This window comes from Anopheles maculipalpis, chromosome 2RL, assembly GCF_943734695.1.
Source record: "Anopheles maculipalpis chromosome 2RL, idAnoMacuDA_375_x, whole genome shotgun sequence".
In the NCBI taxonomy this organism is placed as follows: domain Eukaryota; kingdom Metazoa; phylum Arthropoda; class Insecta; order Diptera; family Culicidae; genus Anopheles; species Anopheles maculipalpis.
Genome location: NC_064871.1, coordinates 52,352,987 through 52,379,936, shown reverse-complemented (window position 1 = coordinate 52,379,936; position 26,950 = coordinate 52,352,987). Strand labels below are relative to the sequence as shown.

Here is a 26,950-nt window from a genome sequence, read left to right as displayed (position 1 = left end):
TGTAATATGACAACCATTTCAAACCATGGCCAATCGTTTCCACGGTAATCTCATCAAGCTAGTTTTCTGCACTGTGAGCGACCCGATCGAAATATAGCAACCGTTGCGTTGTCTACTTTATCGACCCTGGCCATTGCATTCTTGCCATCGACTACATCTTTGGGGGGTTATTTTAAGTTCAGTACGATTTATAGCTAGTGCCACTTTCTTTTCGTGGAAATAAAATAAAACGTAATGCCCACCAGCACCAGACATTGTTGTCAGGTGCAATTTCAAACCTTTCAGCAATGTTCAAGTTATTGTAATAAACCAAAAGTAGAGAATATATTTATGGATTAATGCAACGAAAATAAAGCACCTACGCTTTTTCTGTTTGATGCTATTGTCGCGATAGACCTCGACAGGGAAACATAAGTTAAGGGCGAGGATCTCAACATACCTTTGGTTACCTTTGGAAAATTGTTCCTTTGAAAATGAAGAGAAAACTGGAGGCGTAATGTCAACGCTTTCGTACCTTCTGCGATCTAAAAAAACTCCTCCAATCGCGTAGGTCCCACCAACATCTTTGAATATGATATCGGAGAACAAAAATGCTCTTGTGCTTTTTGCTTCTCTAAGCTTTTTCAACAGGAAAGCTAGTTTTATTCTCTTAAAACTAGCTAGCACCACGAGCTAGCTGAGCTGTTCTAAGAAACATATATCACATTGGCACGATCAAGTGAAATCGAACCTGTCGGAGATCGGTTGCACTAATGGGTGAGTTCAACACGAAATTTCGATGTCATGAATAGATAAGTCAGCGAGTAAATCGTCAAACGAATATCCTTTGAATTATATTCTTATTTACAAATAAAACATAATGCATTTTTGGTAACACTCTCACGTGACCTTAATTTGGTTCGAATGCAACAAGAAATCGATTAGCTAAGAGACAACGTACATTCTAGGAGAATCGGGTAAGCAGGTCAGCAACAAAACTAACGAAGGAAATTACATACATAAATACGTAAAGGGAACATTTTAATACATCAGCGCAGTGATATTTATTGGAGAACTATCCACCAGTTACTCCTTGCACACGGAAGTCGTGGGCGAATGCGAACAACTATGTCGTCTAACTCTTAGCTGCAATCCATATTTCAGCCTCACATTCTGTTTTTCGCCATTGCCGCGCTCGACGACGTCGGAACTTTGCCAAAAAGCAACACTCGAACGAAGAGAACGAGAGCATCGATTTAAAACCAGCGCATCGCATCCAGGCTAGCAACTGCACGAACGTAGAACACAGCATTGATCAATATTTGGAATACATACGAATGCATCGATCGCTCTGCCATCCTGCTTCTGTGCGTTTCTTTAATAGAAGCAACGCACGAATAACTGATGTACTCTCAAGTTCACCACATGTGAGAAAACTTTTCCCCATGTAAACTTGCATTTCAGTAGTACGCGGAGCATGATTACGTGTCTACGGAGACACTGAAAAGAGTGGTTGCTACTAGGGACCCCAGCAACTTGGCACGCTAGTATGCTATGTGGAAATTATAGCAATTTTACCTATGTTTACGCTTGCTCACGTAATACTTCCTGCGGACTGTGCCTGCAGGCTGTGAGAATGAGGGTCTCTGCTTAGGTCGTTTGCTGCTGCAGTTTTCCGTGTACAATTTTCTCACTCGTTTGTCGTTTGTGTGGCCATTTTATGGTGCTGATCAAGATGCATTTTTCTGATGCTCCTCTTGCGACCTCGAGTGTTACGGGAAATGGCAATTGCAGCCGATGAAGGGCGAGCATCGCACAAGAAGCGGGAAAGGAGAAAAGGCAGATAATACATTCGCATATCGTAAATGTCGCACAAGCAGTCGTCGAAGTTTGTCTGGAGTGTGTTGCAGTACATTCCGCATGCACGTATCACGGGGAACCGATGCCAGAAGGAACGAATGCCCGGATGAACCGAGTGCGAAAAAGAGACTATGTTGTGAGAAAGGTACAACGCTGGTTGGCCAGTCTTAAAGTGACATGTACCGTACAAGACAGACAACATCCGGTTTTCCTTCCTGGCGAGACCAGCTTCAACCAGCGCCAACGCCACCGACAACGAACGAAGCAAACGGGCGACGAATGAATGGCGAAAGAGATTGGAAAAGATAAAAGACGACATTTGACTGCTCCGGTTGGCCACCAAGCCAAGAAAGACGAAACTTTAGCATTTTACTCCGGAACATCCTCCCCCCCCCCCCCCCCCACACTTCTACCGCGAAGACCTGCCGTCAAAAATGCAAAGGCGGAAACAGTGCTAGCGTCCCAAAGCGCACTACGATTGCCTACAATTTGCCAGGAAAAAACAGATATGCACATGCACGCGCAGTCAGTTTTCGTCCCATTTTCTTCCCTACCAGCAGCGAGATGTCTGCACTCGAACTCGATACCGGCCGGAACGGGAGCGAGAAGGGCCAACGGAACTCCCATGTTGTCGCATATATTCATTATTATATTATGCACTTCCACTTCCCATAAACAACAGCACTCACGTACTTGTGCAATCAACCGAACTCAAAGTCAGCAAACCCCAAGCCTGGACCTGGGCATACGGATGGAAAACGGCACTATCATTGTACGGGTTGTCCTTAAAGATGCCGGACGGATAGGACGGTGGCTCGCAGAACAGTGGAAGGTTGTTGTTATGTTGACCTCCTATGGCTCGGAGCCTGCCAACACCATGGTTTATTGGATATTGAGTGGGCTTCCGCAGTTCACAGGCAGGGTCCGGATTTTCTTCTCCCATCCATCGGAAAAGCAGTCAGGAAGGAGGTAGGAGTACGGAGGTGTAGCTACATCCTTTTTTTATGCCCTCGCTATCATTATTTGCGCTCATGCTCACCCACCAAACGACCCAATTCGCTGAAACGCTGCAGCGATCTACCATGTCCCGCTGGAATATGGTTTTTAATGAGCAAAACGGTTTCGAGAAAAACAAGCCCCATGCCCGAGTTGGCGGAGATTGGATCGTCAATTTGTTTATCCCTTCCCACGCTGACTGGTTATCCGTGGGCCTTTTTTTGTTGTTGGTTGGCTAGCGTTCTCTCTCCAGCTCACCACACCACTACCCGATGATCGATTGGTAGTTTGAGTAAATTTTGGACGGTTTTTGGGTTTGTTTTGTGCATCAATCCTTAACGTTTCATTGCACACGAATGGGTAGTATTGAGCCCGAAAATGTGCAATATGATGCAGCGCTACCATATGAATGTTTTCATGATTCATTTTGTTTTACTTGTGGATTTTCGGTTTCTGTTTCTCCCTTCTTGAATATTTTCAGTGTTAAACCTCTATGTGGATAAATTTCTATTTTTGCGAAGCCCAAAGAAGCTGATTTAATTAAAAAACAAAAAAAAAAAATTCGTTACAATCAGCAAATAATAGATCAGTGTGGAAATGAGTCAAATTGATGTGGATCAACTTGTTTTACCACATTTCTCGATTATTTCTCATTTGCTTCAGTTTGGCTTCAGATTCTTATTTTTCACTTTAAATTTATTGTATGCTATTACTGTTATTATTGCTATAATTGTACTATATGTTTACAATAAGGATAAATAAACTTGCATCGCACATACTAACCCTATCGTGGCACAATTTGCGGACATAAAGGGGACAATACAAAGATGGGACATAATTAAAAAGGGGGAATTGGAATAAACGTACGCAGAGCATTAGAGCTGCCGTTTGAAGATAAGCGCCGATGTCGCCTACACCACCGAGCCGCCCCAGAGTGGAGAAGTAGATATTTAATGAAAATTCATCTGAGGATCGACAAGACCCAGTAGCCTACAAGTCAAGCAACAACACGTATTCTTATGAATCATGACAAGGAAGATCATAGCATCACGGATTCTGCAAACAACAAAACGAATAAAAAACCTTAGGACTCTCTCAATGTGATGTGTGTGAATTATAACCAAAAATATGGCACAGCGAACTTTGGTACCTGTGCTATAGACTGGGAGCCTCCACTGTTCAACCTTAATACAGCGACTCACAATTTCTCGGAGTCGGGTTTTGCATCTTCCTATCATCTGCGGCAATGGATTTTAATGGAATTCACAATCTGTTTAACTTTCATGTCGCGTTGGGATCATTTAAAAACTCTTTTTAAAACATAGCATATGTAGAAAATATGTATTAAGTTTAGTTGTAAGACCATACTTAAGACCACTCTTTGTTATCCCGTAAATAATAAATGCGTCAATAAATTTTCGAAAAAAGTTAAGATTTAATTGACATTATTGAGGCATAGAGGATCACTTGAAAACTTGGATCACTTAAATCAGTTGGAAAACGATATAATCATCCAAGTGTTTGCCGAGTCCTAGCAGGCTGTTAATTAGCTTTCAGACGACGAGATTTCCTGTTGACACGACACAGTTTGACACGACACAAGCCATAGAGGTCTTCTTCTTCTTCTTCTTCTTGGCCTGCTCATAATTGAGCACGTCGTGTCGACATGGCCAGGTCTCCAATCAGTTTCCCGGGCTGTAGTCCTCCATCCACGGCTGTATCCGATCTCCGACAGGTTACTCCACTTGATCCAGCCAACGAGCTCGCTGTGCTCTTCTACGCCTCGTGCCGAACGGGTCGCTGTCGAGAACCTTCCTGGTGGGACATGAGTCCGGCATCCTCATCACGTGCCCCAGCCAACGAATCCTTACGGTTTTGACTACCGTCAGGATACCAGCACCGTCAAACAGCTCAGCTAGCTCGTGGTTCATTCTCCTTCGCCACACGCCCTGCTCGCACACACCGCCAAAGATAGTCCTTAGCACCCGCCGTTCGAAATGGCGAGTGAATTGGCGTCCTCCGTCAGCATAGTCCAAGACTCGTACCCGTAGAGGACTACCGGACGTATCAAAGTGCGGTAAATCGTGCATTTCGTGTGTTGTTGGAGCCTTTTGGATCGCAGGAGTTTGTTGAGTCTGTAGTAGACACGATTATCCTGAACAATGCTCCTTCGGATTTCGCGGCTTACGTTGTTGTCCGAAGTTAAGATCGTACCAAGGTACCAGAACTCTTCTACCACCTCGAAATCGTCGCCGTCAACTGATACTCTGCTTCCGAGTCGGGCTCTATCACGGTCAGAGCCTCCGGCAAGCAGGTATTTCGTCTTCGCCGCTTTGATGCTCAATCCAATTCTATTGGCCTCGCGTTTCAGTCGGGTGTATGCCTCGCACCGCAGTTGTCCGTCCGATGATGTCGATGTCACCCGGGAAGCCAAGGAATTGGAGAGATCGGATGAAAATCGTGCCCCGGATGTCGAAGCCCGCGTTTCGCATGACACCCTCCAGAGTGATGTTGAACAACAAACAGGAGATTCCGTCTCTTTGCCTCAGACCCCTGGTGAGATTCGAACGATTCTGACAGCATGCTCGAAACTCTCACCTTGCACTGCACCCCGTTCATAGTGGCGTTTAGCAGCCGTACCAGCTTCCCAGAGAATCCGTACTGCTGCATGGTGTTTCATAGTTCGGTCCGATCTATGGTATCCTAGGCCGCCTTGAAGTCAATGAACAGGTGGTGCGTAGGGTTGGTTTGAGCTCCAGTCTGCAGAAAAGTATTCGGGACAGGATCTTACAGGCAGCATTCAGGACTCTGATGGCCCGGAAGTTTGCATAGTCCATCCTGTCGCCCTTTTTGTACACCGGGTGTATGACACCCAGTTTCTATTCGTCCGGTAGTTCTTCCTGATCCCAAATCTTAACAATCAGTCGATGCATGATGGCGGAAATCCTCTCCGTACCCATCTTGAACAGTTCGGCCACATCGCTGCAAGCTGATTTGTTGCCTTTCAGCTGTTTGATGGCACTGATGACTTCGTCCAGGGATGCTTACTGCGCCTAGTTCGGTGCCTCCTGCATCTGCTCCGTTAAGGTATCTGCCGCAGTACCGCTTCCACCTGTTGATCGTGAGGTTCTTCGCTGCAGCACATAGCGATCATGGGAGTAAAACCACCCCATGCCGCATGCAACATCCTGTAGAACTTGCGAGTTTCTCCCGACTGGGATAACTACTGCTTCAGTTGCTCGTCCGACTTTTCGAAGCTAAGCTTCCGTAGAGGTCAAATTGTACAAATAGTGGTGAAAATACCGCTTAGCACGATAAAAAGCAGAAGCAAGCATGGGTGTCAGGGTTCATACAGTAGACCAAAGATTGAGCTTCAAAGGTAGAACGATCGAAGTGCTCGCTTGAAAGATTACTCCTTAGAGAAGGCTTTACAGAATTGATGGCATGGATCATAATTACAGCACAATACGGGAAACAAACTAGCCGAATAACGGTGAGATTTGCGCGTATGTCACATACACGGCCCACGGCTCAGGGATGTTAATGTCTATATTGTCCAGCATATTTTTGGATCAAACGATCACACCATCAGAAAATAAAGTTCTGGTTTCTTCTTAAACTTTTCCTGTACTAGAAGGGTGGTTGATAACATGCAACACTACTAAACTTATTATCAACTTTAACTACTAAACTAAACTAAAAAACAGAAAAATCACTAACATTAAACAAAAAAAAATTAGGAATTTTTCACAAATTCAGCATTTAAAAAAACAGCCATTCTGTGCAATTATGCAATCATATACTCATAATACGCATTCATCGTAAGTCGTAGTAACATTATAAAACCGTCTGCTCAATGCATCAAATACAATAATAAAGGTCAAGTTCAACTTTTCTCCAGCACGTTCGAAAAGTGGCCGATAGAATGCACTAGAAAAGTATGGACACTTTCACTGTCCCGTCGATCGGCCTTACACAGGGCCGGCACGCGTATCAACCATCATCGGTGCTCGACGGACGACCGCACTCCCGACAGCATGCCAATACTTAAGCATCCCGATCACATTCAAAATTACCCAGCCACTAGCCAGCCATCGTGGGGACCCCGACCGTCACGTCGAGCAAATTTGTCGCACCGAAACTCTGACCCAATCAACGCCATGCGATGCTCACTTTCAGGGCTTTCGACTACGGTGGGTAATCATCGCACGCACACGACGAAATCGAACCTGAACGAATAAGTGAGTAATTTATTTCAATTTCACTCCACCCTACGTGTACCATTTCTTCGGCGGAGTTTTTTTTTGGTGAGGGCGAAGGGGATTCAGGTAATCTGTTTCATGGCCCAGGCGACCCTCCCACCACTAAGCAAAAAAAAAGCATCCCATTTGCATCGCAATGGTCCATCTTTATACTCCTCCCCCCCTAGGGAGCACGTGAAGGTGTGCATATTCAAAGCACAAAAATCGCACCAGCCGTTTATTTTCGATATAAAAGCAAATTGCTGCGAACAAATTTCAGTCATTGTCGGTACTGGGGGTTTCGCTCGATCCCAATTGACGGATACATCTCGATCGTGATTTTGTTTTGTGTTTGTGCTTGTGTTACGGGTACGTGTGCGATTGAATAGCCACGCGTATAAACCGACAGTTGGGGTCAGTGCTGCAAAAGCTCCGAAACGTTGTGACGCATTTTTGCTAGAACCTTCTGTAAAACGATGAAATACTTCCTGGTGAGTTTTGTTGCTGTTTGCACCCGTAGCTCCCCTTTATCCCTACCAGCTACAACTCAGTGCGTTTCACGACGTCAGTTGAAACGGATTTGATATCCGAGTGCCATAGAAATACCGAACCGGTTTGCGTACTCCGCGAATTCGTACAGTTTCAGTTTCACTTGCTTTTCATGACTTAATTTTTGCCCGTTTTCCCGAGCATCATCAACGCACAACAACACGGGCGTCGCTGGATTCCTCGTTAGGTGAAGGATCACGTTTCACACCAACACGGCAAACGCACTCTTCCCACGTTTGGCGTACAAAACGCAAACGAAAATAAACGCAAACGCAAATAAAAAGATATGGAAAATTTGAAGCATATAACACAAAACCGTGATATCAAACCAATGCCATTAATAAATTAGAGTTACCAAAAGTGAAAAATTGACAGCAGAATGGGCTGGTTGGCCATTCCTGGCATAACAGAAAAAAAAACCAAAAACAAACGAACGGAAAACAAAAGTGAAATATTGACGAATCAAGTTACGGAACACCCTGAAATGGTTGCAGTGCAGTTCGGTGGAGCCTACGTTGGTCATTTTATTATTTTGTTTATGCTGTTATTGCCGCTATGATCGTGTGTGAATGTGTATTTTAGATTTTACTTTTGCAGCTATTGTTAAACCTTTTTTTTTGTGTTCAGCACTGTTGCGGCAATTCCATTTCTCAGTGTAGATGTGCTCAAAATAGCAAACGACAAATAATGTTTGAAACTTGTTTTTTCGGAACAATAAATATAGGAAGTAAAGTCACTAAAAGCAAAAACAAAAAGTTTAAAACCAAAGCATGAGTGGTAACTCTACCAGGAATTGATCAACTTTTTGCCAACCAGCAATCCTTCCAAAAGCGAATGAAAACGCATGATGAAATCGCTAGATCGACTAATCATATTCACTGCCGGAACACGGACGGTTGGACTTCTCGGTTTTTTTTAAATATACCATGAAGTTTTATGACCTAATAGAATTACGTTTTTGTCCTATGAAAAAAAAACAACAAAATTAATAGAGATTTTATATTGCACGACATCGAGAGCACCACATCGGAGAGTTCGGGATAATATAAATCCCGCCCAATCATGCAGAAACGTATTTGATGATGGTAATATCAATTAAATTAATGGTTATAAAACTACCCTGAAATCGATCGAATCAAGTATTTTATTTTGCTTTTACTGGTAGACGACTGCATTTTTTTACTGTTCAGCAACAATTATGGGATTGAAAATTCATAGAGTGTTTTCCTTTGAAATATATGTTTTAATTTTGTTAAACTTTACCAACACTGAATTGTTTAAAGAGTTTGTGGAAAATTTGCCGATGTCATATTCGTTCCATTTCTACATTCTGAACTAAAAACTGAAATTTTATTATATTCATTAAGGTACGGCAATTAATGTACTTTTCTCTACCGCAAAGAAATAACACACACTACATCGATCAGATCGTGTGTGTGTGTGTGTGCGCTCTTCCCCAAAAACGAGTAAACAAACAAACAAGCAAACAGCGCAAAAGCAAAATAATAAAATCGAAACCAAAGCTAGAAAAACAATCAACAAACGGGATAGCGCGGAATCAATTTCTAATTCTGTTTGCTCCGTTTGCAGCAACCAAACGACACATCGAATGAATCGTCAGCAAATGCTCACGGTGTTTGGTCATTTAGAGCGAGGTTTGCCTCCCCTTTCCGATACCACCCACGATACCCCAAAACTGCCAAAACCATGCGTACAATCGGGATGTTCGTGTTTATCGAAAAACATCATCACAGCAACATGATACTTCAAGCTACAGCTCCAATTCGTCGATGTGCCGGGGAAAAAGGATACCAGCATGATGCGTTTTGATGAGAAATCGTCTCCACCAGAATGATGCGAAGCGAAAATAGCGGCCACATGCACACATACATACACATTAAGCCGAGAGGGCATTGGGGCGTATATGTTTGTCAGATGCTGGACGACCCCCCCCCCTCCCCTCAAACACACACACGCGTACGTGTGATCCAATCGCACAGAAATGGAAATCGCTTCGGAAAAGCGCACCCGGCCAATACGGTCCGGGAGGATGGGTAATCGTTTAAATCGGATCATTTTCATATAGATGAGTAACGGGCTGTCGCCGCTGACGTCATCGTCATTTGCGGTTGTGTGCATCGTAAGGACTGCCTGCAGGCACGGTGATTGATGTACCAACGTCCGGTTTGATCTTTGGTTCGATGGGCTCGCCAAAAGCTTGTCACTTTCCCATCGTCCGAACGAACGGCAGCGTACTGTTTACGCTATAGTCAATGCTTTTTGTATGTAAATATTATTGCCACGATGTGTGAATAAAATCCACACACACACACACACACACGCGCGCCACAGAACATGAGCAACACTGCGTGCTAGGTTGGACGCAGCACGCTGCCTGTTTGGCTGCACATTTTTGGCCCGAATTTCGTTGCCACCCGGACCCAGAGAAAGTGGTACCGGGCTGGTGGAATCTAACATGCTACGAGCATGCAAACGGGTCATTATAAGAGAGCATTGCACCGAGCAGTCCGGAGACCATTTTCCTCGCTTCTTGTCTCCTTTCCCTCCATTACTTATCGATTCTAAAGACATTTCGAGTGGTACCAGCAGCCACGATGCCTGCGAAGCGAACTTTCTTCTTCAGCTGTCAAGCAGTCGTTCAGAAGAAGAGGAGTTTTTATACGCGCAAATCTTCTCTGTGCTTTGCGAAACGAAACGAAAACCATGCCCTGTCGTAAGAGGCTTCAAGATGAATAAATCATGCAATCGGAAATCCATTTGTGGTTCCGCCAAACCATATGTTATATATGAATCTTCACAATGTGTCTCTTTTTTTTGGCTCTCCGTGTCCCATTCCACTTGACATGCGCTTGTTTGAAACGATAAAAGAAATGATAAAATCTACTGATGAAATTGGTGCCCTGTGAAGGACAAACGTCAATTTCTAAATCTAAAATAATCCTTTTTTTTTTGGGGGTCACATGACATAATTGTATTTCCGTAAATAGTGTTTTACGTTCCTGGAACCATAAATAACAAATTACAGTGTTTTTTTGGGATATGCTAACAGAGTTTAAACCATTTGCGAACTCCAATATTTCGAACAGCGTTGCGATCATCAATGTAAACTACCTTTGCAGCGAAATAGTATTTTGTTTGGAGTGTAATCGTCAAAAGAGTTCAGCCTTAGACCAATTAATATGATCGTTTAATCTATAATAAAACATTACTTCCCAACCGATCAAAAACTGCTCTTGATTGCGTTTGAAATACGTCGCGATGATTATTATTAGTTCGGTACTGATCAAGAAAATCGAGATAAAAGTATCAATCAGCTTTTCGGTTCAATTACCACGCTGCAATTGATGCACATCTAATGCACATCATTAGTGCTGAAGCGTTAAGTACTTGCCACAAATATCCCTCGACAAACTGTGTGATCGAATCAATCCATTCTTATCAAACTGCCAAGCGCGCTTCCGTTTGACTCATCAACTTTTTGATTGCAACCGCAATCAGGACACGAAGCAAACGAAGGAACAAACACCATGTAACTACGATGCCAGCACACACTACAAAAAAAAACTACTATTGGAGCGAAAGTTTACTTTCGTGGGAGTTCTTCTTAACGCGAAGGGTTTAAGTATTTCCCGCACACAAAAAAGCAGTCTCTATCATCGTTTGACTTTGGTGACATTTTGCATTCCCTTTTTGGTGGGCTATGAGTGCAAAACAGAGAGGGCAAAACAAAAAAAAAAAAATGGTCATCTAAGCACATTTTGATATCGATGCGTTCCGAGTGTACGAGCCCCAGACTGGAAGCGCTTTTTTTCAATCATCATTAAATGTAGCTCAGCAAAAGTTGATTAAAACGATCGACCCGATACGATAGGGTCGTCTTGTGTCATCTTGTTTTACTATAACGATTTCAATCCCCATCGTCAGAAATGTTGGAGAAAGTGCCCGAGTGTGAAGCGAGAGGAGGGAACGATCCTAAGTCAACAACACCAGACAACCTAACAGCAGGTCGCGAGATTTCGTGCGACCCCGGTAATATCGATATTTCCGGTACAGACACCCTCACACTCCACATAAGCACCTAAAGGTGGAACATAAAAATCAGAGCAAGAAAAAAAAAAGACCGAAACAGATGATACTGCGGCCACCAACGTTTTTTCACAGTTCCATATAGTTCCATATACGAGCCCACGTAACATGCCACCTCCCTCACGGTCACCAAGAGGTGGATATGGGCTGCCAACATTGTAAGCTTCGTGGGGTAGGATACGAATGTCCAATGTTTGTCACCGACAGTGGCGGAAGGACAATTATAAGCACACGGCTCGGTAACCAATGCAACCAAGCGTGACCAAACGATGGGTGGTTGGTCGAGCCTGAGATGTCATTAAAATTTCACGCCTTCACACATTTTGACCAGGATTTTCCGGCACCCAGGACACTGTGCCACCAATTTTGGGACCTAGTGAGGAAAGAAAAAAAAACTATAAATGGAGAATGGGAATGTGATGGGACACGAGAGAAAAACAAGAGAAAAAAAAGAGGAAAACTCTGCGACCTCAGATGCAATAGAACGAACGAAAGTGACATGATTGTGGTCAGTTCGTTCCACACCACTTGAAAGCTCTGGAACGGAGAGAAGATTGTATAAATAAAACGGTTGAGCGCGGTTGGCGATTATTTAGCTGTTTGCGTTTTGCGGGTGCTTGCAACCAGTAAACCGAAATTTGTGCTACACCGTATCGGATGCTGTGTACACGAATCAAGAAGAATCAATAGCACAAATTAAAGCAGGCAGTTGATTTAGCTCCTACCATCGCACATGCCATGCGGGATTGGAGAGTGAAGCCATACGTTCAAGGATTGTTCACACCAACGTGAAGGCGGAAAGTTCGAAACAAACCACCGCTATCATCGGATCTTACCGAGTACGGACATGAAACGTACCAGCCTGCCAATGTACGGGCCTCACTTGCTCGGGAAAAGTGTTGGAACTGTTTACTACATATTTATTTCACCTCAACAACCGTTTCTTATTGCGCTGGGAAACTTGCTCAAGAAAAGTACTCCACACTTTTATTGTTGTCGGTGGTGCTCGGAGCTCTCGGGGTTATTCGTACGACTTTTACTGAAGCACTCGGACTGGGATTTCGGGGTATTAATTTTTCTCTCGCTCCATCATCTACACTCACACGTCTCTTGAGCCGAGCATCTTGATCCTTACGTTACACGTTGCTTTCGCGCTTGGCAGCTGTAGTGAGCGCATGGATGGTCGGGATTTTTTTCTTTCGAAGTATCTTTTCCTTCATCTTCATTTTCATCTCTCGCCATTTGTCTTGCTAGGTAGCAGGCTTGTGGTGCTATGGTGCTTGTCCGTCTCACTGCGGCTGTGGCACTTTCCATTCAACCTTCCCTAGAAGACAAAGAAAGACACCCCATTTCGCGGTGATATGGCACGGGTAATAAATTTCATTTTGGAAAACCATTTTTCCAACCATTCCACGTTCTTTGTGCCCGCTCACTTTCTGTACCTCGTCCAGTCGATTTTTGTCCGGAGGATCGGAGGATGAGACAGGCGACAAGTGAAACCACGGGCGGAAGACAGGCGGGCACAAGCCAATCAATTGGACCTGGCGGAGAGTTTGGCGGATTAACGCGCTCGCTCCGGAAACTCCGGAAGTGCGCAGGTACCAAGATCGCAGGGGTTTAAGCTTTCGCTTGCCTCCTATCAATCGTGCCGAGGAAGAAAGCCATTTTTCTTATCCACCGACATTTAAATAAATATCGACATACAACAAGGGCGAACGCGATTTACCCCGGTACGACTGAAGAAGAAGCAATGGTTGGAAAAACGATCACGAAAAAATTTGCACCGAGGGCGAATGCAAACTTCCGGTGATTTTTCTTGCTCCCGTCCACCTCCACCATGCTTCATTGCTTTCTCATTCCCAGAACATTTTGCAATATCTAGCAGGCTATTCTTTTCTCTTGGTGCTTTTTTTTTCAAACAAACGCGTTAAAGCAAAAAGCGGCCGCTTTTCCAGAAAGCTTTTTGCAGCACCGGAGCGAAATTTCCTGTAGTCCACGGCATTTCCATTTCCATTTCCTCTCACCACCCATGGGACCCATCATTTCAATTGAAGGGATTGATCTTCTCCGAACTGTTTTAAGATTGTTCTATGAATTTTATTTTCGTCCCTTGCCGGCACCTCGCACTCTCACAGCAGGGTTTTTCGGGGCTCCTTATCCCAAAAGTCACTCGATTGAAAGTGACAATTTTGTTACATTCACTGATTAGTCCAGGCACGGAAAGCTATGTTAGCAAACAGAACCGTATTGAACATTTCCAACCCAGAGCCTGGTCAGATGCTGGGGAAGAATTAGAAAACGGCATGTACCTGGGGATATCTACATTGGATCGATAAATGTGTTTTATGCCTCACTCGTTTCGATCGGTTTCATTCGACCGCATTAAGGTTCGAGACAATGGCCTTTGTTTATGCTCCAGAAGCTGGCAGGTAAGCAGTATTTGCGTGACTTCTTTTGATAATGACGATATTGCGATTCTTTATGGGTGTTTTAGTTTCAATTATGTTAAAATCATTGTAGAATTTCTAATGATTTTATTCTTTGTGTACATTATTTAGGTTGATAGACGTAGAAAAATGAAAATGATAATCCTAATTATAGAGTCAACTAGTGTCTTTAATAACTTTATGTAGTTGACAGCTACTTCTGATTACGGCTTAACGAAGCAGGAGGATTACAGTATTACAAGTCTTATAAATAAAAACATATGTAATGTACAGATAATTAGTTCGTAGTTAGACGGATGCGTAACAGATTTTTAAACGTGGAAAGAGGCATATTAAAGTCAAACATGTGTGAATGCGTGTTGAATCGACATATCTTGGATTTTAGGGGAGCATTAAATCCATACTCCGTGCGCGAGCACGTAACAAGTAATATTAGGTGATATCTGGCGGATAGTCTGGGGACATTAAATCAAAGTTCTCCTAATAAATAGGGATCGTCGATAGTTCCTAAAAGAAGTCCTACTATGAATGTGGCTTGATGCAAATATCGCCGATATTCCAGAGGCTCGAGGCCTAACAGTTGACAACGCTCAGTGTATGATCAGTGTATGGAGGGAGGAACTATCGGTCCCTCCTAACTTACGAATCAAGAAACGTGTGAACTTTCTTTGGACAGTTTCAAATCCGTTTATCCATTCGTTAGTGTATGGACAGCACACCGGTGAGCAGTATTCAAGGAGCGATCTAACCAGCGAGCAATACTGAGCTTTTAAACACCGGGAGTCGTCAAAGTCACGAGTCATTTTGAATATTAATCCAAGAGTTCTATTGGCGCGGTTGATAACGTTGTCATAATAAAGACCGAAGGACAATTTTTGGTCCAGTAAAACACCTTGGTCGCGCATTTGTGCAGTTCTGGAGACGCAAACGCCGTTTATATAATAATCATAATTAACCATTGATCTCGCACGCGTAAAGGACAAAACGAAACACTTTTCGGTACATAGAGACAAACAGTTGAGGACGCACCAGTTGTTGAACACCGAAACAGCTTGCCGTAGTTTAGCACAATCTTTGGTCGATTTTACGGGCATAAACAATTTGACATCGTCAGCGTATTGCAAATAGTTGACAGGTAGAAGAGAGCATACGTCGTTTATGTATAAAATAAACAGCAATGATCCCAGATTGCTGCCCTGAGGAACTCGTGAGGTGCTTATGAAAGGGCGAGAGGAGTGATTCCGATATTTCACACGATACTTTCGGTTACGAAGGTAGGAGCTCAGCCATGGTAGGATTGATTCTGAGAGGCTCAGCCTTTGGAGTTTATTCATTAGTATATCGTGCGATACGCTATCGAAGGCGGTTCTCAGATCGGTGTATATGCAACCGAGTTGAAAACGACTTGAAAACCCTACATACCAGAGAAGATTGCCTGGCATGCAGTAAATGATTTGTCCACAGTTTATCGCATTAAAAAATATCCACGGAATACTTCTAAGCAACGAAATTCTGGACTACTATCCGGGCATTACATACGAACAACCTTGAAATTGGGCCAGGTGAATCTTGTTAGCAACCCTGCACACATCGAGAAACTGTCCAAGGAAGACAACATTTCTCAAAATTTGAGTGTTGAGTTGGACGAAACTTCAACATTAGGCATCTCTTTTCTCTACAAAAGGATTAGCCGTCATATCAGACACAACATCGAACCTAATAACCTCAAACCTCAACCTGTGTTTACTTCATACGTTTGGTGTGGATGAAAAAAAAAAGTTATCTACAGAAATTCAACGTCATTTCCATTGTAAACTGTGCGTATGTAAACAGCAATAAGTGTAGAACAATTATCACCAAAAGTTGTAACAATAATGAGCTTACTAAAATATGTATCATTATGGGGTGCAATCACCAAACTTTTTCATGTTCCGGTTAGTCAACTAATGTGGTTGCAATTTTAAATCCGTGACATGGAAGTAAAGCCAGCCACGCCGCGATATTCGCCGTCTATATAAGCGCCACACGAATAAATTAATCCGACACGTTGCCGGAACCGTAACGAAGGTAGCGTAATATCTAGGACACACCTCAAACCTACCCTGTCGCGACAAATAAAACACACATCGTACACAAAAAAGCATCGTGCGCCATGCACCGTCCTGCATTTCAAAACAGGCGAACGCACATACACACACACACACACGCACACACCAACAGACAGTGGCAGTGGACAGAGTTGCAATAATGCGAAACGATTTTACAATGCGTTTTTGTCATACGTAAAAACCCAACCCTGCGGTCAAACCCCAAGAGTGCGGGGAAGTGAAAACAAACCAAACAAGGTCCATCCGGTCGGATGGTCCATGGTCGGCGAAATGCATTTGACGCAACGTGTTACGTCCCATTCCTCCGGCTATAGACGCGGTGCATTAATTGGGTACGCTTATCGATGCCACACGATGTGTCCGGGCTACGATGCGATGGTGTCCGATGATAGGACCGGTGACTTTACCATCGCCATAACATCTATGCAAGTTTTGCCACACATGCAGAGTACTACCGCGACTGACAATAAGCCGTCACACGATGTGCTGATAGTAGCAACGGAAAGCTTTCGCGTGGCTTCTGCACAACGACCGGGGACCGAGTTCAATTCGCTAAAATCAAAACCCAGTCGCCCATCGCGACAACAAACAACAGAGCAAAAATTTCGATGACATTATTCACGAAAGGAAATTTTTCGATCCACATAATACCCATTTTCCAAACAGACATGAAGGTTCGATGGTACGAAGCGTTGGTTCCGGTTGCTTCCGACAAGTGACAAGGGGAGTGGGGCTCTGGTTCTGACCATCCGAACCAAAACTGACAGGTGTTTTAATGTACGGGAAACTGTATAAAATTCATTGGCATCACGTGCATCCTTGGTCAAACGATGTGGATAAACGAAAACAAAACGAATTGGAAGGGAAGATGGGTTTAGCTGTTTTAGTACGGGTGCGATAGAAACTCCCATTTTTCGTTTCTGATAAAAGCATCCTTTGACGCATGTACCTTTAAATATTAGTTTATTTTATCACATCGGGTGTGACGAGCAGCAACGTGTGGCTCTTGAAACTGGATTAAGCCATGATATAATTAATACGGTTTAGTGTATACACGTTAAGATCTATAACTAGGTATTTTTGGGAATGGCTTTGTGGCTACAAAACTTATATATATTTATATTTATTATTAAGCATGACGGCACGTCGACGTATTGTCCCGAACATATATATCCTTTATATAAAACATAAATGTATGTACTTTATTTTTCTATTAAATATTTTCTTCCAGTTCCTGTTTGCCTGCATCGTGTGCACGTTTGCACGTCCGGAACCGGAACCACCACGTGCACGGATTGTTGTACCGGCAAAACAGCAACAATTACCACAGTACGAATATGGAGCTCCAAAACCGGAATATGGTCCACCCGCCGAAGAGTATGGACCACCACCGCCCACGGTCTACGGTCCACCTGCCCGTGAATATGGTCCACCACCGAAATTGATCACCAAGAACGTTTACGTCCACGTGCCACCAGAGGAACCTACCGAAATCATAAAGAGTCCCGTGCTTGAGGCTCCGATTCCCAAGAAGCATTACAAAATCATCTTCATCAAGGCGCCAGCTCCACCGGCACCGATCAAGCAGGTGATTCCACCACAGCCACAGGACGAACACAAGACACTGGTGTACGTGCTGGTCAAGAAGCCAGAGGACCCGGCACCATTGGAAATTCCCGTACCGGAAACTACCGAGCCCAACAAACCCGAGGTGTACTTCATCAAGTACAAGGAGGGCGAAAAGGAACCACACAAGCAGTACGGACCACCAGCTCCTGCCTATGGACCACCTTCCGGTCCAGCTCGGTATCAACAGTTCTAGTATCCAAAAAATGATAGCCAATAGCCGAGTGCTCAGGGAAACGCAATGTACAGCTCAATGTAAAACTCCCTTGTTGTTATCGTTGTTATAGGGTTTATGTGTTAAGTTTTGTTTTAACAAAATGTTTGCGTACGGTGTTGTTGTTTCATCTTATATCTTCAAACATATCGTTGGTTTCTTCTTCTCATTTCATCATCATCAAACGACTTTCAGTATCCTCTAGCACCATGCAAAAGGAATAACGACTTCATTTTTGCTACTAAAGCTCTCACGATAACTAAAAAACGTCTTGTTACCAACTAGTGCAAATGAAGAATCGATCGATTGAAATAAAGTTCCAATCTCATCTTAAATAAATGTTATTTTAGTCACAACACACGCTACGATGACACCAGTTTTCCAAGTTCTAATGATCTATCCGGCCGATATAAAACAAGGAAAGGGTTTGTTTGCTTTCCGCAATGCGTTCCAAACGGATTTTACGTACCTTCTGCGCCTTTCGATATCAGTTGTACCATCAGACACTGGTGGCTTGCGAGACATGTGGAGCCGTCAGTGCAGCACTACTACAAAACACTATCAAGATCTTTCAGTGTTGTTAATAGAAAAACAAGCACCGTAATCGAGAAACTGGAAAGGAGCTTCTCTGTAAATATTGATCATCTATCTATTTGAAATGTCGTTCGGTATGGGTTGTCATATGCTAAAACTTCAGCACACCTGAATAAATGGTACTATCTACCGTACCCATTCACACCGTTTGTCCATTTGTGCTACAAAAGCATCTGAATGGGCGCACCGAGTACCAAACGATTCACAAGCAGATTAGATACTGCACAGGTGTTGGCTGTAAGGACACAAATAAGCAAGTACCAGAGCGTACATCGGGGGAAATAGAATTAGGAAGCCCGATTTGTTGAGTGCAAATAGAGCTTAATAGGATTTTTCTGCTTCAATCTCTTTTGCGTTTATTCTGATGTCACCCGGTAGTAAATGATTTTGGTACGTTATTTTCCTCTTTGCCATCTTAGACGCTGGTGGCAATCTCATCCCAAAAATTACAAAGGGCATGCATGTTAAAGATTACACGTGTGCTGAATAGTAATGGAAAGTGTACGATGTAAAATGACGAAGGAAGGTCGTGTTTACTTTTTGTCTGTTCGATCCCAACAATCATTTTCAGGTGCGTGTTCCGGATCTAGTAGATTATGGGATTTTTTTTTATTATAAGAATTGGTGTGTTGATCAAACATCATTCTTAGTTCAAACAAAATCCCATCCTAAGTCAGTTCACCAATGAACACAGGACGACAACATTCTTTGGGTTCAGTGCTTGGATTGTTGGAACTGTTGCGTGTGGCACAACAAGAATAAATCATTTTTGAGTAATTGTCGGTTCCTTCCGTGCATTATGTTGAAGTTTGTGAAGCGAGCGACAGTCTCGGACATAATAATAAGCCGGGCGTTCCACTGAATACACACATAGACGCGCAATTTTATAGCAAAGCACAACATAGGGATGCGAACTTAAACATTCAAAATTGAGAAAGAAGTATTTTAACAAGTAAAAAGGAAAATTTGACTTCAAACAAAGGAAATGCAGCGATCCAGCCTGTTGTCCCAATATCCAGCGGTGTCGACGCCAACATATTTTTACATAAACCCGTTGACGATGTGCAAACATTCGTTCTTAGTTCTGCAGAAGATTACACCAAGAAACCGGCTGACGATGGTAAATCGATCGACGCGTCACCGTGATTGGCCGATCGATCGAGCCATCGATGTTCCCGCTGTGAAAGAGCTAACGACAATACAACCGTAGCAGAAAATAGGCTCAATATACGATATACCCGTTCCTGGCTGATCGATCGAAATATTAATGTTCGAGTTTTGAATTTGCTGTAGATGCAGTTTACAACCCATGTAATCAACAACGAAGTTCTACAGCAGTAGGAAAGAAACTGTGAAACAACTAGAAACCGGCAGACAATTAAGTACACCACTAACGGGCAAGGACGGGACGGATCGCCGAACGGTGAGAACCGAGAAATGTAGAGGATTTTAAATGTAGGGTAAACATTAAGTTTCAAAAACCAAAATATAATTAATAAATCGATTTAGTCTCTCGTCACTTGTTCTGAGCATATAGTTGTTGTAGGCGATCGAGCTGAGTGAAACCGTCTTTCACGGAGTTAGTGTTTACGACGTCACACTGCAACCATCGAATGCCCTTTTAAAACTTTTAAACACATAAAATGGGTAGTCAACCTTTTCTACCGAAGAACGGTCCAGATGGGATTCGAATTCCGATCCTGTCACGTTCAAGGCGGATCGCCTTCGACATCCGGGGCACGATTTTCACCCGATCTCTCCAATTAGTTGGCTTCACGGATGACATCGACATCATCGGACGGACAACTGCGGCGGTGTGCGAGGCGTACATCCGACTGAAACGCGAGGCCAATAGAAGTGGATTGAGCATCAATGCGACGAAGACAAAATACCTGACCGTGATAGAACCCGACTCGGAAGCAGAGTATCAGTTGACGGCGACGATCTCGAGGTGGTAGAGGAGTTCTACTACATTGGTACATAAGCATTGTTACTCGTTACATGTTCGGATCCGTTAGCGAGGGTTTGGCCTAAAAAACCTGAATAGTCATGAGGGATCTTTTTTGCCCACAACGCTAATGAATCACGTTACGGGTCTATATATAATTTCACACATGATAAGAGTTGAGGAACAAAAACGAATGTTAACATCTCTCCAACGGAAATAAGCAAATTCCTCAACGTCTGGTCCGTATCCGTCCAACGCGCTGATGAACAGTCAGTTCTTCTCCACTACGGAAGAGATACATTTTTAACATCCGTTTAACATCAACGAAGCAGAATGGCTCAACAAATATCATCCGTCCGTTAGAATTTACCTCCAATAGAAGCCGATCATGTTCTGAATCCATCTGAATCTGGAAAGTCCGAATCTATGGTTCACCGGAAGCAACGATCTCTCCGCGAATAGGCGATCTTCAAGCAGCATGATCCCACGCTACGCCTTTCACAATAGATAGCTATTTGATACGTATGAAAGTCCATATACAACGGGGTGGATTCGCACTAGGCGGCACTAATCTATCTTTTTTATTATTATAAATTTTTTTATTATAATTATTTTTATTATTATAATTATTAAAACCATTTGGATATTCCTTTTTTACTTTTTGTAGCGATAAGCATCGACTATTTGTTGTTAAAAAATATTACCACTGTTCGTAATTGCAACAACGTTTTTAATAGCGGTATGATAGGTATATTGTTTTCAAATGTGGTAAAGACTAATTTTGTGTGTCCAAATAATATTTACTTAAATAAAACATGGGTAATTTTTAATGGTGATGATAAACAGTTCCATTGCAATTCCAAATCTGGCCTAAGTTTGCCTTTACAAAAATATCAATCAACGAGAGCGATATTAAGCACTGTTATTAATACACCTCACATAAATACCCGCAGCGCCTTTCTTTGGCACTAAATGAATAACCAAATTTGCCCGTCTGGAAGCATCCTCCTAAATACCCATAAATGTGGTTGAACCATGCACAGTACTTACCGTCATGCTGTTCAGTAGAAACGTTATCGTGGCACCGGGTTTCGAGGGTGGCGTGGAACAGTTGGCTCGCAATATATCACCGGGGTCGTATTTGGTGTGTTCCGTCCACAGGGTCGGCGGTGAGTGAGGCAATTCTGGAAAGAGGTGTAGCGAGGCAGCAAACAAAAAGAAACGTCAAAACCTACCCGAAAACCAACCAACACACACTTTACTAGGAGACGCTTTAGAATAGTAATGTATGTACGTCGTAACTCGTAGCAACGGGAGTTTATTTTCGATGCATAACAAACTGGTGGGCTCGCTTGCTGGAGTAGTAGTAGGCAATGGCGCAAGTGCGTGGATGAAAACACAAAAGGATTGCTTGCTTATTTGCAGTTTCCCGTGAGCGCATGGTAGAGTACGTCGAAAATGGTGCTTCTTCAAGAAATCTACTGTCCGGAGCAGATTGTAATACCAGAAAATTTCCACATTACGCTCAAGCAGTATGCCAAAGGTTTGTTAAATAGTGTCGGATATTATCACTAACACATAGAAACGGTAACATCGTTTATTTCTATTCCCACAGCGGTTATACGAACGCAGCCATTTGATTTATTGCGCTGGTCCGCAGCATATTTCCGATGTTTGGCGCTCAGCGTTCAGCCGCCGGTAAAATCGCGCTACGAACCGCCAGAGCGTTGTGGAACCCTGACCGCCGGAATCGTTCGTGTACTAATTGATCAGGTAAAGGTGGACTTGAAACAACCTTCACACTTCAAAGATATTGATTTAGAAAGAATGTAGTTTTGTACCAAAGGATATAGTTTAGCTACATTTTCTGATTTGTTTCTGAGTTGAGTACGTACAATGCTATGAGCCAGGATTTTTATCAGTGGCTAACGATGTTTGTAATCATTCTCATAATTTATCGTCAATTTCCGGATCATTCCTGATCTGAACAATTTTCGCCATTCACTTTCTTATCGAAAAGATATTGTCCTATTAACATTGCCTGAATTAATCGACCTTTCTGCGATGTTCACTCTTCAGATCTCACACCCTTCTGTTATGTACAGTCTTTTGAATGCGCTCTCCTCCGTTAGCGTCGTCATCTACACTGCGTTAGCGTTTTATGCACAGTGCTATACTAAGCTATAAATTAAATGCATGATTAAGTTTTTATACACTCAGTTCGAGTAAATCTTCAAGAAGTTTTTTTTACAGATCTCTTCGCTCTCTTTGTGTTTCCCTCCCTAACAGCTAACTGCTAAAGACAGCACTTTAGTGGCACTTGTGCTTTTTAAACCACAAAAAACAGCCACTACTACAAATTCATTACATTTCTGCAACAACGATTTACATTGCACACTTGCAAGAGCCCATTTTCAAGTGAGCGTAGAGTATTGTGCAAACAAAATGCAAAACTAGGCTACTCCACTTGCTTCTACCGCTTTCTGTCCATTCACAAACCACACAACCGCATCATCCCGGGTCCTCGACTGCTTGTACTTTCTATTATCTTAGACTAGACTCTCACATTATTCTTTTTTTTTTTGTCTCTATTTCTGCATCTCTTTTTCATTCCATGCTCTACATTTCCGGTGCCATTTTCTGTATTCTGAATACCATGGACAACTGTTTACCATCGTCCCGCTGTCGTGCCGGGGAGAACTTCTGGCAGCTTGGTAAAGGTTATTACGTGCACAAGAGGATCCTTTTGGAGAAGTGGGAAGGTTTATGTCTTCCGGAAGTAAGAACCGTTGTTTTATTGGTCATTTTGTAAGCTCCAAAAACAACACTGAATTCGTAAACACAGACACACATGTTTCGTGTGTTCATTGTTGTTTATAAACATGTTTCTTATATTAGCATGTAGAACACCGATTTGGTTTAGTTGTGTTATATTGAATTTTTTTCTCCCGTTTACCTTGTTATTACTAACACAATCTAATGCTACATCTTTTCTACAATTTAAATCTCCTCACTTGCAACCTCCCGGCTCGGTTTCGTCCTCTTGTTCGACGGTATCGAGAAAGGAAGACTTATTGAATGTTCTGTCACTGCTTCGGATGTTGAATTGGTCCCAGCTACACTGGCTGAAGGTAGTTGCCGTTTTCATTGGTCAACTGTGTAAGGTAAGTAGCAGCCGAACGATAGATGACGGTAGACGACGATGGGGATGATGGCAATGACGGTCCCTTAATGGTACCGAAGACACTCAATTATCTGCGCTCAGGCACGAGAGAGAGTGTTGCCATTTCGTGCGGATTCCGTTCCCCTTCTTTCCTCACCCGCTTGCTTTGACTTGCTAAACATTCGCCAACCTTCTCACCAACTAATCCCCAGGACTTTGCGAGAACCACAGAAATGATCTGTGAAATGTTAACCGAGGATCCAGAGGGAGGCGCTGCGTCGATACCGTTTTGGATGTTCCGAGAGTGCTTTCTCGCTGTGGCCGATTTGGATTGCGGCTCCGCACAAAAGTTTGTGAACGGAAGGAAAGTTCTGTAAGTTATGTTACCACTGCAGTGACAAAAGTAGAAGTAGTAGCAATAGTTTGCCCGATCGCTTATGGCAGCACTCGACATCGCTAGAACTGACTGCTATAACAAAAACTCCTTTATTCACCCATCGTCCCATGCATGAACGTGGACATGCAAAAAGTGACGAGGATACCGGTGCGCTGGAGGAAGAACAGATGCCGCCCACCCTGCCAAAAGTTTTGTCAACAATTTCATTTAAAAATGCCATTATTGACAAGTACCGTGCCACGCTAGAGGTGAGTGGAGTTCGCAACCGTGTACCTGACCTTTCCTTGTTCGTTGTTATTGGTTTAACTTTTTTGTTTGTAGCATGAACATGCCACTGCGCTATCTCAAAACATCCACATCGGTGACAACGATCAACTTTCAAACCCGTCGGCCGTTCCCTCGAGGCTTGAATCTGATTTTAAGTTTTTCGGCGACGACACCGACGCACATGAAGTTCTCCGACGAGCACCAGACTTTGACAGTGTTATAGTCCTGCTGAGACGGTTCCGTGGAGATGGGGTCAATTCGATGGTCAGTGAAACGAACCTCTCGAAAGCTGCCCTGGAACGCACACAAGAACGTTCCAAACAAATCGAGGAACTTAAAGCATCCATCAGCGAGGAAGAATACTGCAAACTGAAGGAACAGGAACGCCAAGAGTTGCTGAAGGAAATGGGACCACCGTGGTTAATGCTGTATCTGTTTTCCCGAGACTGCTCACGCACAAAATCGTTCAATTATGTCGAACAAAGCTCAACCTCTATCTCGGACGATTCTATCTCGGCCTATTCGATGGAGAATATCTACGAAGACACGTTCGAGCTCGATCCCGGCGCGTCGTTTGCACAAGAACGTCGTAAATCCAGCTTCTCGCTGCCCGTTACACTCCGGGCAAGAATGAGCGTCAGCTCACATTCGGCCGCGTTCATTACGAATGAAATCCTCTCCAAAGTGGTGTGCTCCATCGACCAGGCTATCATTGACGGCGAGTGTGAACTGTCGGTGGGCTCGATTGCAAACTTTCTTGAGCAAAAATCACACTCCAGCGAGGAGTTTCTATCACCCACCGATCATGAGAAACTTCAATCGTTCCTAAAGGAAGCGGAAAGCCGTGAACTGGTAGTGAAGGACATTAATGAGCTATACAACTTTTTCGTCAGCGAAAGCTTCAAGCACGCCTTACAAGCGAACGGGAATGAACCACAGCAGAAAGAAATATTCAGTATTTTTGGTGAGAGTGGTATCGAAGTTGATGCGAATTTGCTGGAGGCAAAAATATCGGACAACATGATTATTGGTCTGGTGCCGCCAGTACCACCGGTTAAAGAGCCTTCGGAAGATGCGGATGACCAAGCAGACGAGAGTGTCGAACCGAGTGCAATATTGCCGACACCTTCAATGGATACCCTTCTGCCTACGGCCTGCGAAGGTACGACACAGACTGATCCAATCGAAATTGCCTGTGTGCAGCGTAAAATACCGCTCGTTCCATCGGATGATCAACGCATCACACACAAATGCAAAATATCGCCGATAACAGGCATCGGAAGTGCAATGGACGAGAAGTTGAGGGATGCATTTCTCGCCTATCTAGCACAGCGAGCTGCAGAACAGCATGGATTAATCTATCCACGCAACTTCCGCGAGGCTCTATGTCCCCGTATTGAATAATTTGTTCCGAACGGATTAAGTAAATCGAATGGGAGAGAAAGGAAAAAGATAACCGGCGATATTTTTAACACAACAATTTCCACAAACATCATTTATCATGGCACTGCACAACCATTAGCAGCATAAGATGTACTTGTTCCAGGAGCGATGCATGTGAAGTTGCCCTGCAGTAACGGGATCAATGGGCCTTCGGGACAAACGAAAGCCTTCCGAATTCCAAATCTTACGTGCGAATCGTACTTTCGTACCCGCAATTCATAATACATTTATCACATCATTTTTCATCAGTAGCTGACATTTTTCATTTTTCACCCTACAACCTATTCAACAACTCCGTTGGTTGGGCCAGGTTGGTTTACTGTTTTTTTGAATGGAAATTACTTAACGCACACATTTTCCCACATCACAGCGAATCCTCAAACTCTCTTCTTGCTCGTACATTTTGCTGTCAGGATTTTGAGTGGCTTCGTTTCGTAATACGCTCCCAAGGAACACATTTTGAAACCAGCGAATCTGTTAAAATTGAGTTTCTGTTTGTTTGCGAGCTTACCAAATTGTTTGTCCGGATGTTTGTAGCCAGTCGTTCCTAGAAACAACATTTGCGTTCACTTCACTCGATCAATGGCAAACGGCAACCACATTTATTTTTTCTCTTTCTTTTTTGCTCTCCGATGGACAGCAAACCAAACCGAAGACGACAAATAACGCATGTTGATATGTGTCCTGGGTCCGAATTTTGCGTTAACCATAAATTAAAAAAAGGAACAGAAAATGACACACCAGGCAAAACTGATTCAGGTCACTAAGGGACAGCGCAGAAAACAATGCAGGTTGTGAATCAGGTTGGGTTAAAACAAAACTCGCTTGTTAAAAAAAAAACAACCGAGGATCCCTTCGAAACAATGCATTGAATCTAGCGTCTGGCGGAACACAAAGAAAAAAGTTTAATGATGTTGTCGGGAAATGCATAGCATGATTTAAAATTCTCTACCACACCGGACGGAAGTCAGCTGCTGTAATGCTGTCATTTCCGAAACCGCCACAGGGGTA

The 26,950-nt window shown here is 43.4% G+C and overlaps 4 protein-coding genes and 1 pseudogene across 4 annotated transcripts in view; 4 read left to right on the top strand and 1 right to left on the bottom strand.

Annotated features, from left to right (window-relative positions):
* LOC126557136 (double-strand-break repair protein rad21 homolog) overlaps window positions 1-26,950 on the top strand; it is a 435,365-nt gene that overhangs the window by 217,201 nt on the left and 191,214 nt on the right. The gene's annotated exons all lie outside the window — the stretch shown is intronic.
* The window catches only part of LOC126557093 (protein Peter pan), a 326,012-nt gene that overhangs the window by 232,347 nt on the left and 66,715 nt on the right, over window positions 1-26,950 (top strand). The gene's annotated exons all lie outside the window — the stretch shown is intronic.
* LOC126558385 (uncharacterized) overlaps window positions 1-26,950 on the bottom strand; it is a 125,586-nt pseudogene that overhangs the window by 62,528 nt on the left and 36,108 nt on the right.
* LOC126559911 (uncharacterized) lies at window positions 16,642-18,151 on the top strand. The gene is made up of 2 exons (XM_050216078.1): window positions 16,642-16,779; window positions 17,519-18,151. The coding sequence occupies exons 1-2, from the start codon at window positions 16,642-16,644 to the stop codon at window positions 18,107-18,109; spliced, it is 729 nt and encodes a 242-aa protein (XP_050072035.1). The 3' UTR covers window positions 18,110-18,151.
* LOC126557397 (uncharacterized) lies at window positions 22,128-25,900 on the top strand. The gene is made up of 7 exons (XM_050213163.1): window positions 22,128-22,212; window positions 22,285-22,442; window positions 23,380-23,448; window positions 23,735-23,833; window positions 24,045-24,205; window positions 24,363-24,477; window positions 24,551-25,900. The coding sequence occupies exons 1-7, from the start codon at window positions 22,128-22,130 to the stop codon at window positions 25,898-25,900; spliced, it is 2,037 nt and encodes a 678-aa protein (XP_050069120.1).

Coding starts and splice junctions, on each gene's coding strand:
- LOC126559911 (XM_050216078.1), top strand. CDS start 16,642: ATGTGTCCGGGCTACGATGCGATGGTGTCCGATGATAGGACCGGTGAC. Junction 16,780..17,518: donor CGTCACACGATGTGCTGATA/GTAGCAACGGAA, acceptor ATTTTCTTCCAG/TTCCTGTTTGCCTGCATCGT.
- LOC126557397 (XM_050213163.1), top strand. CDS start 22,128: ATGGTGCTTCTTCAAGAAATCTACTGTCCGGAGCAGATTGTAATACCA. Junction 23,449..23,734: donor AAGGTTTATGTCTTCCGGAA/GTAAGAACCGTT, acceptor GTATCGAGAAAG/GAAGACTTATTGAATGTTCT. Junction 24,478..24,550: donor AGTACCGTGCCACGCTAGAG/GTGAGTGGAGTT, acceptor TTTTGTTTGTAG/CATGAACATGCCACTGCGCT.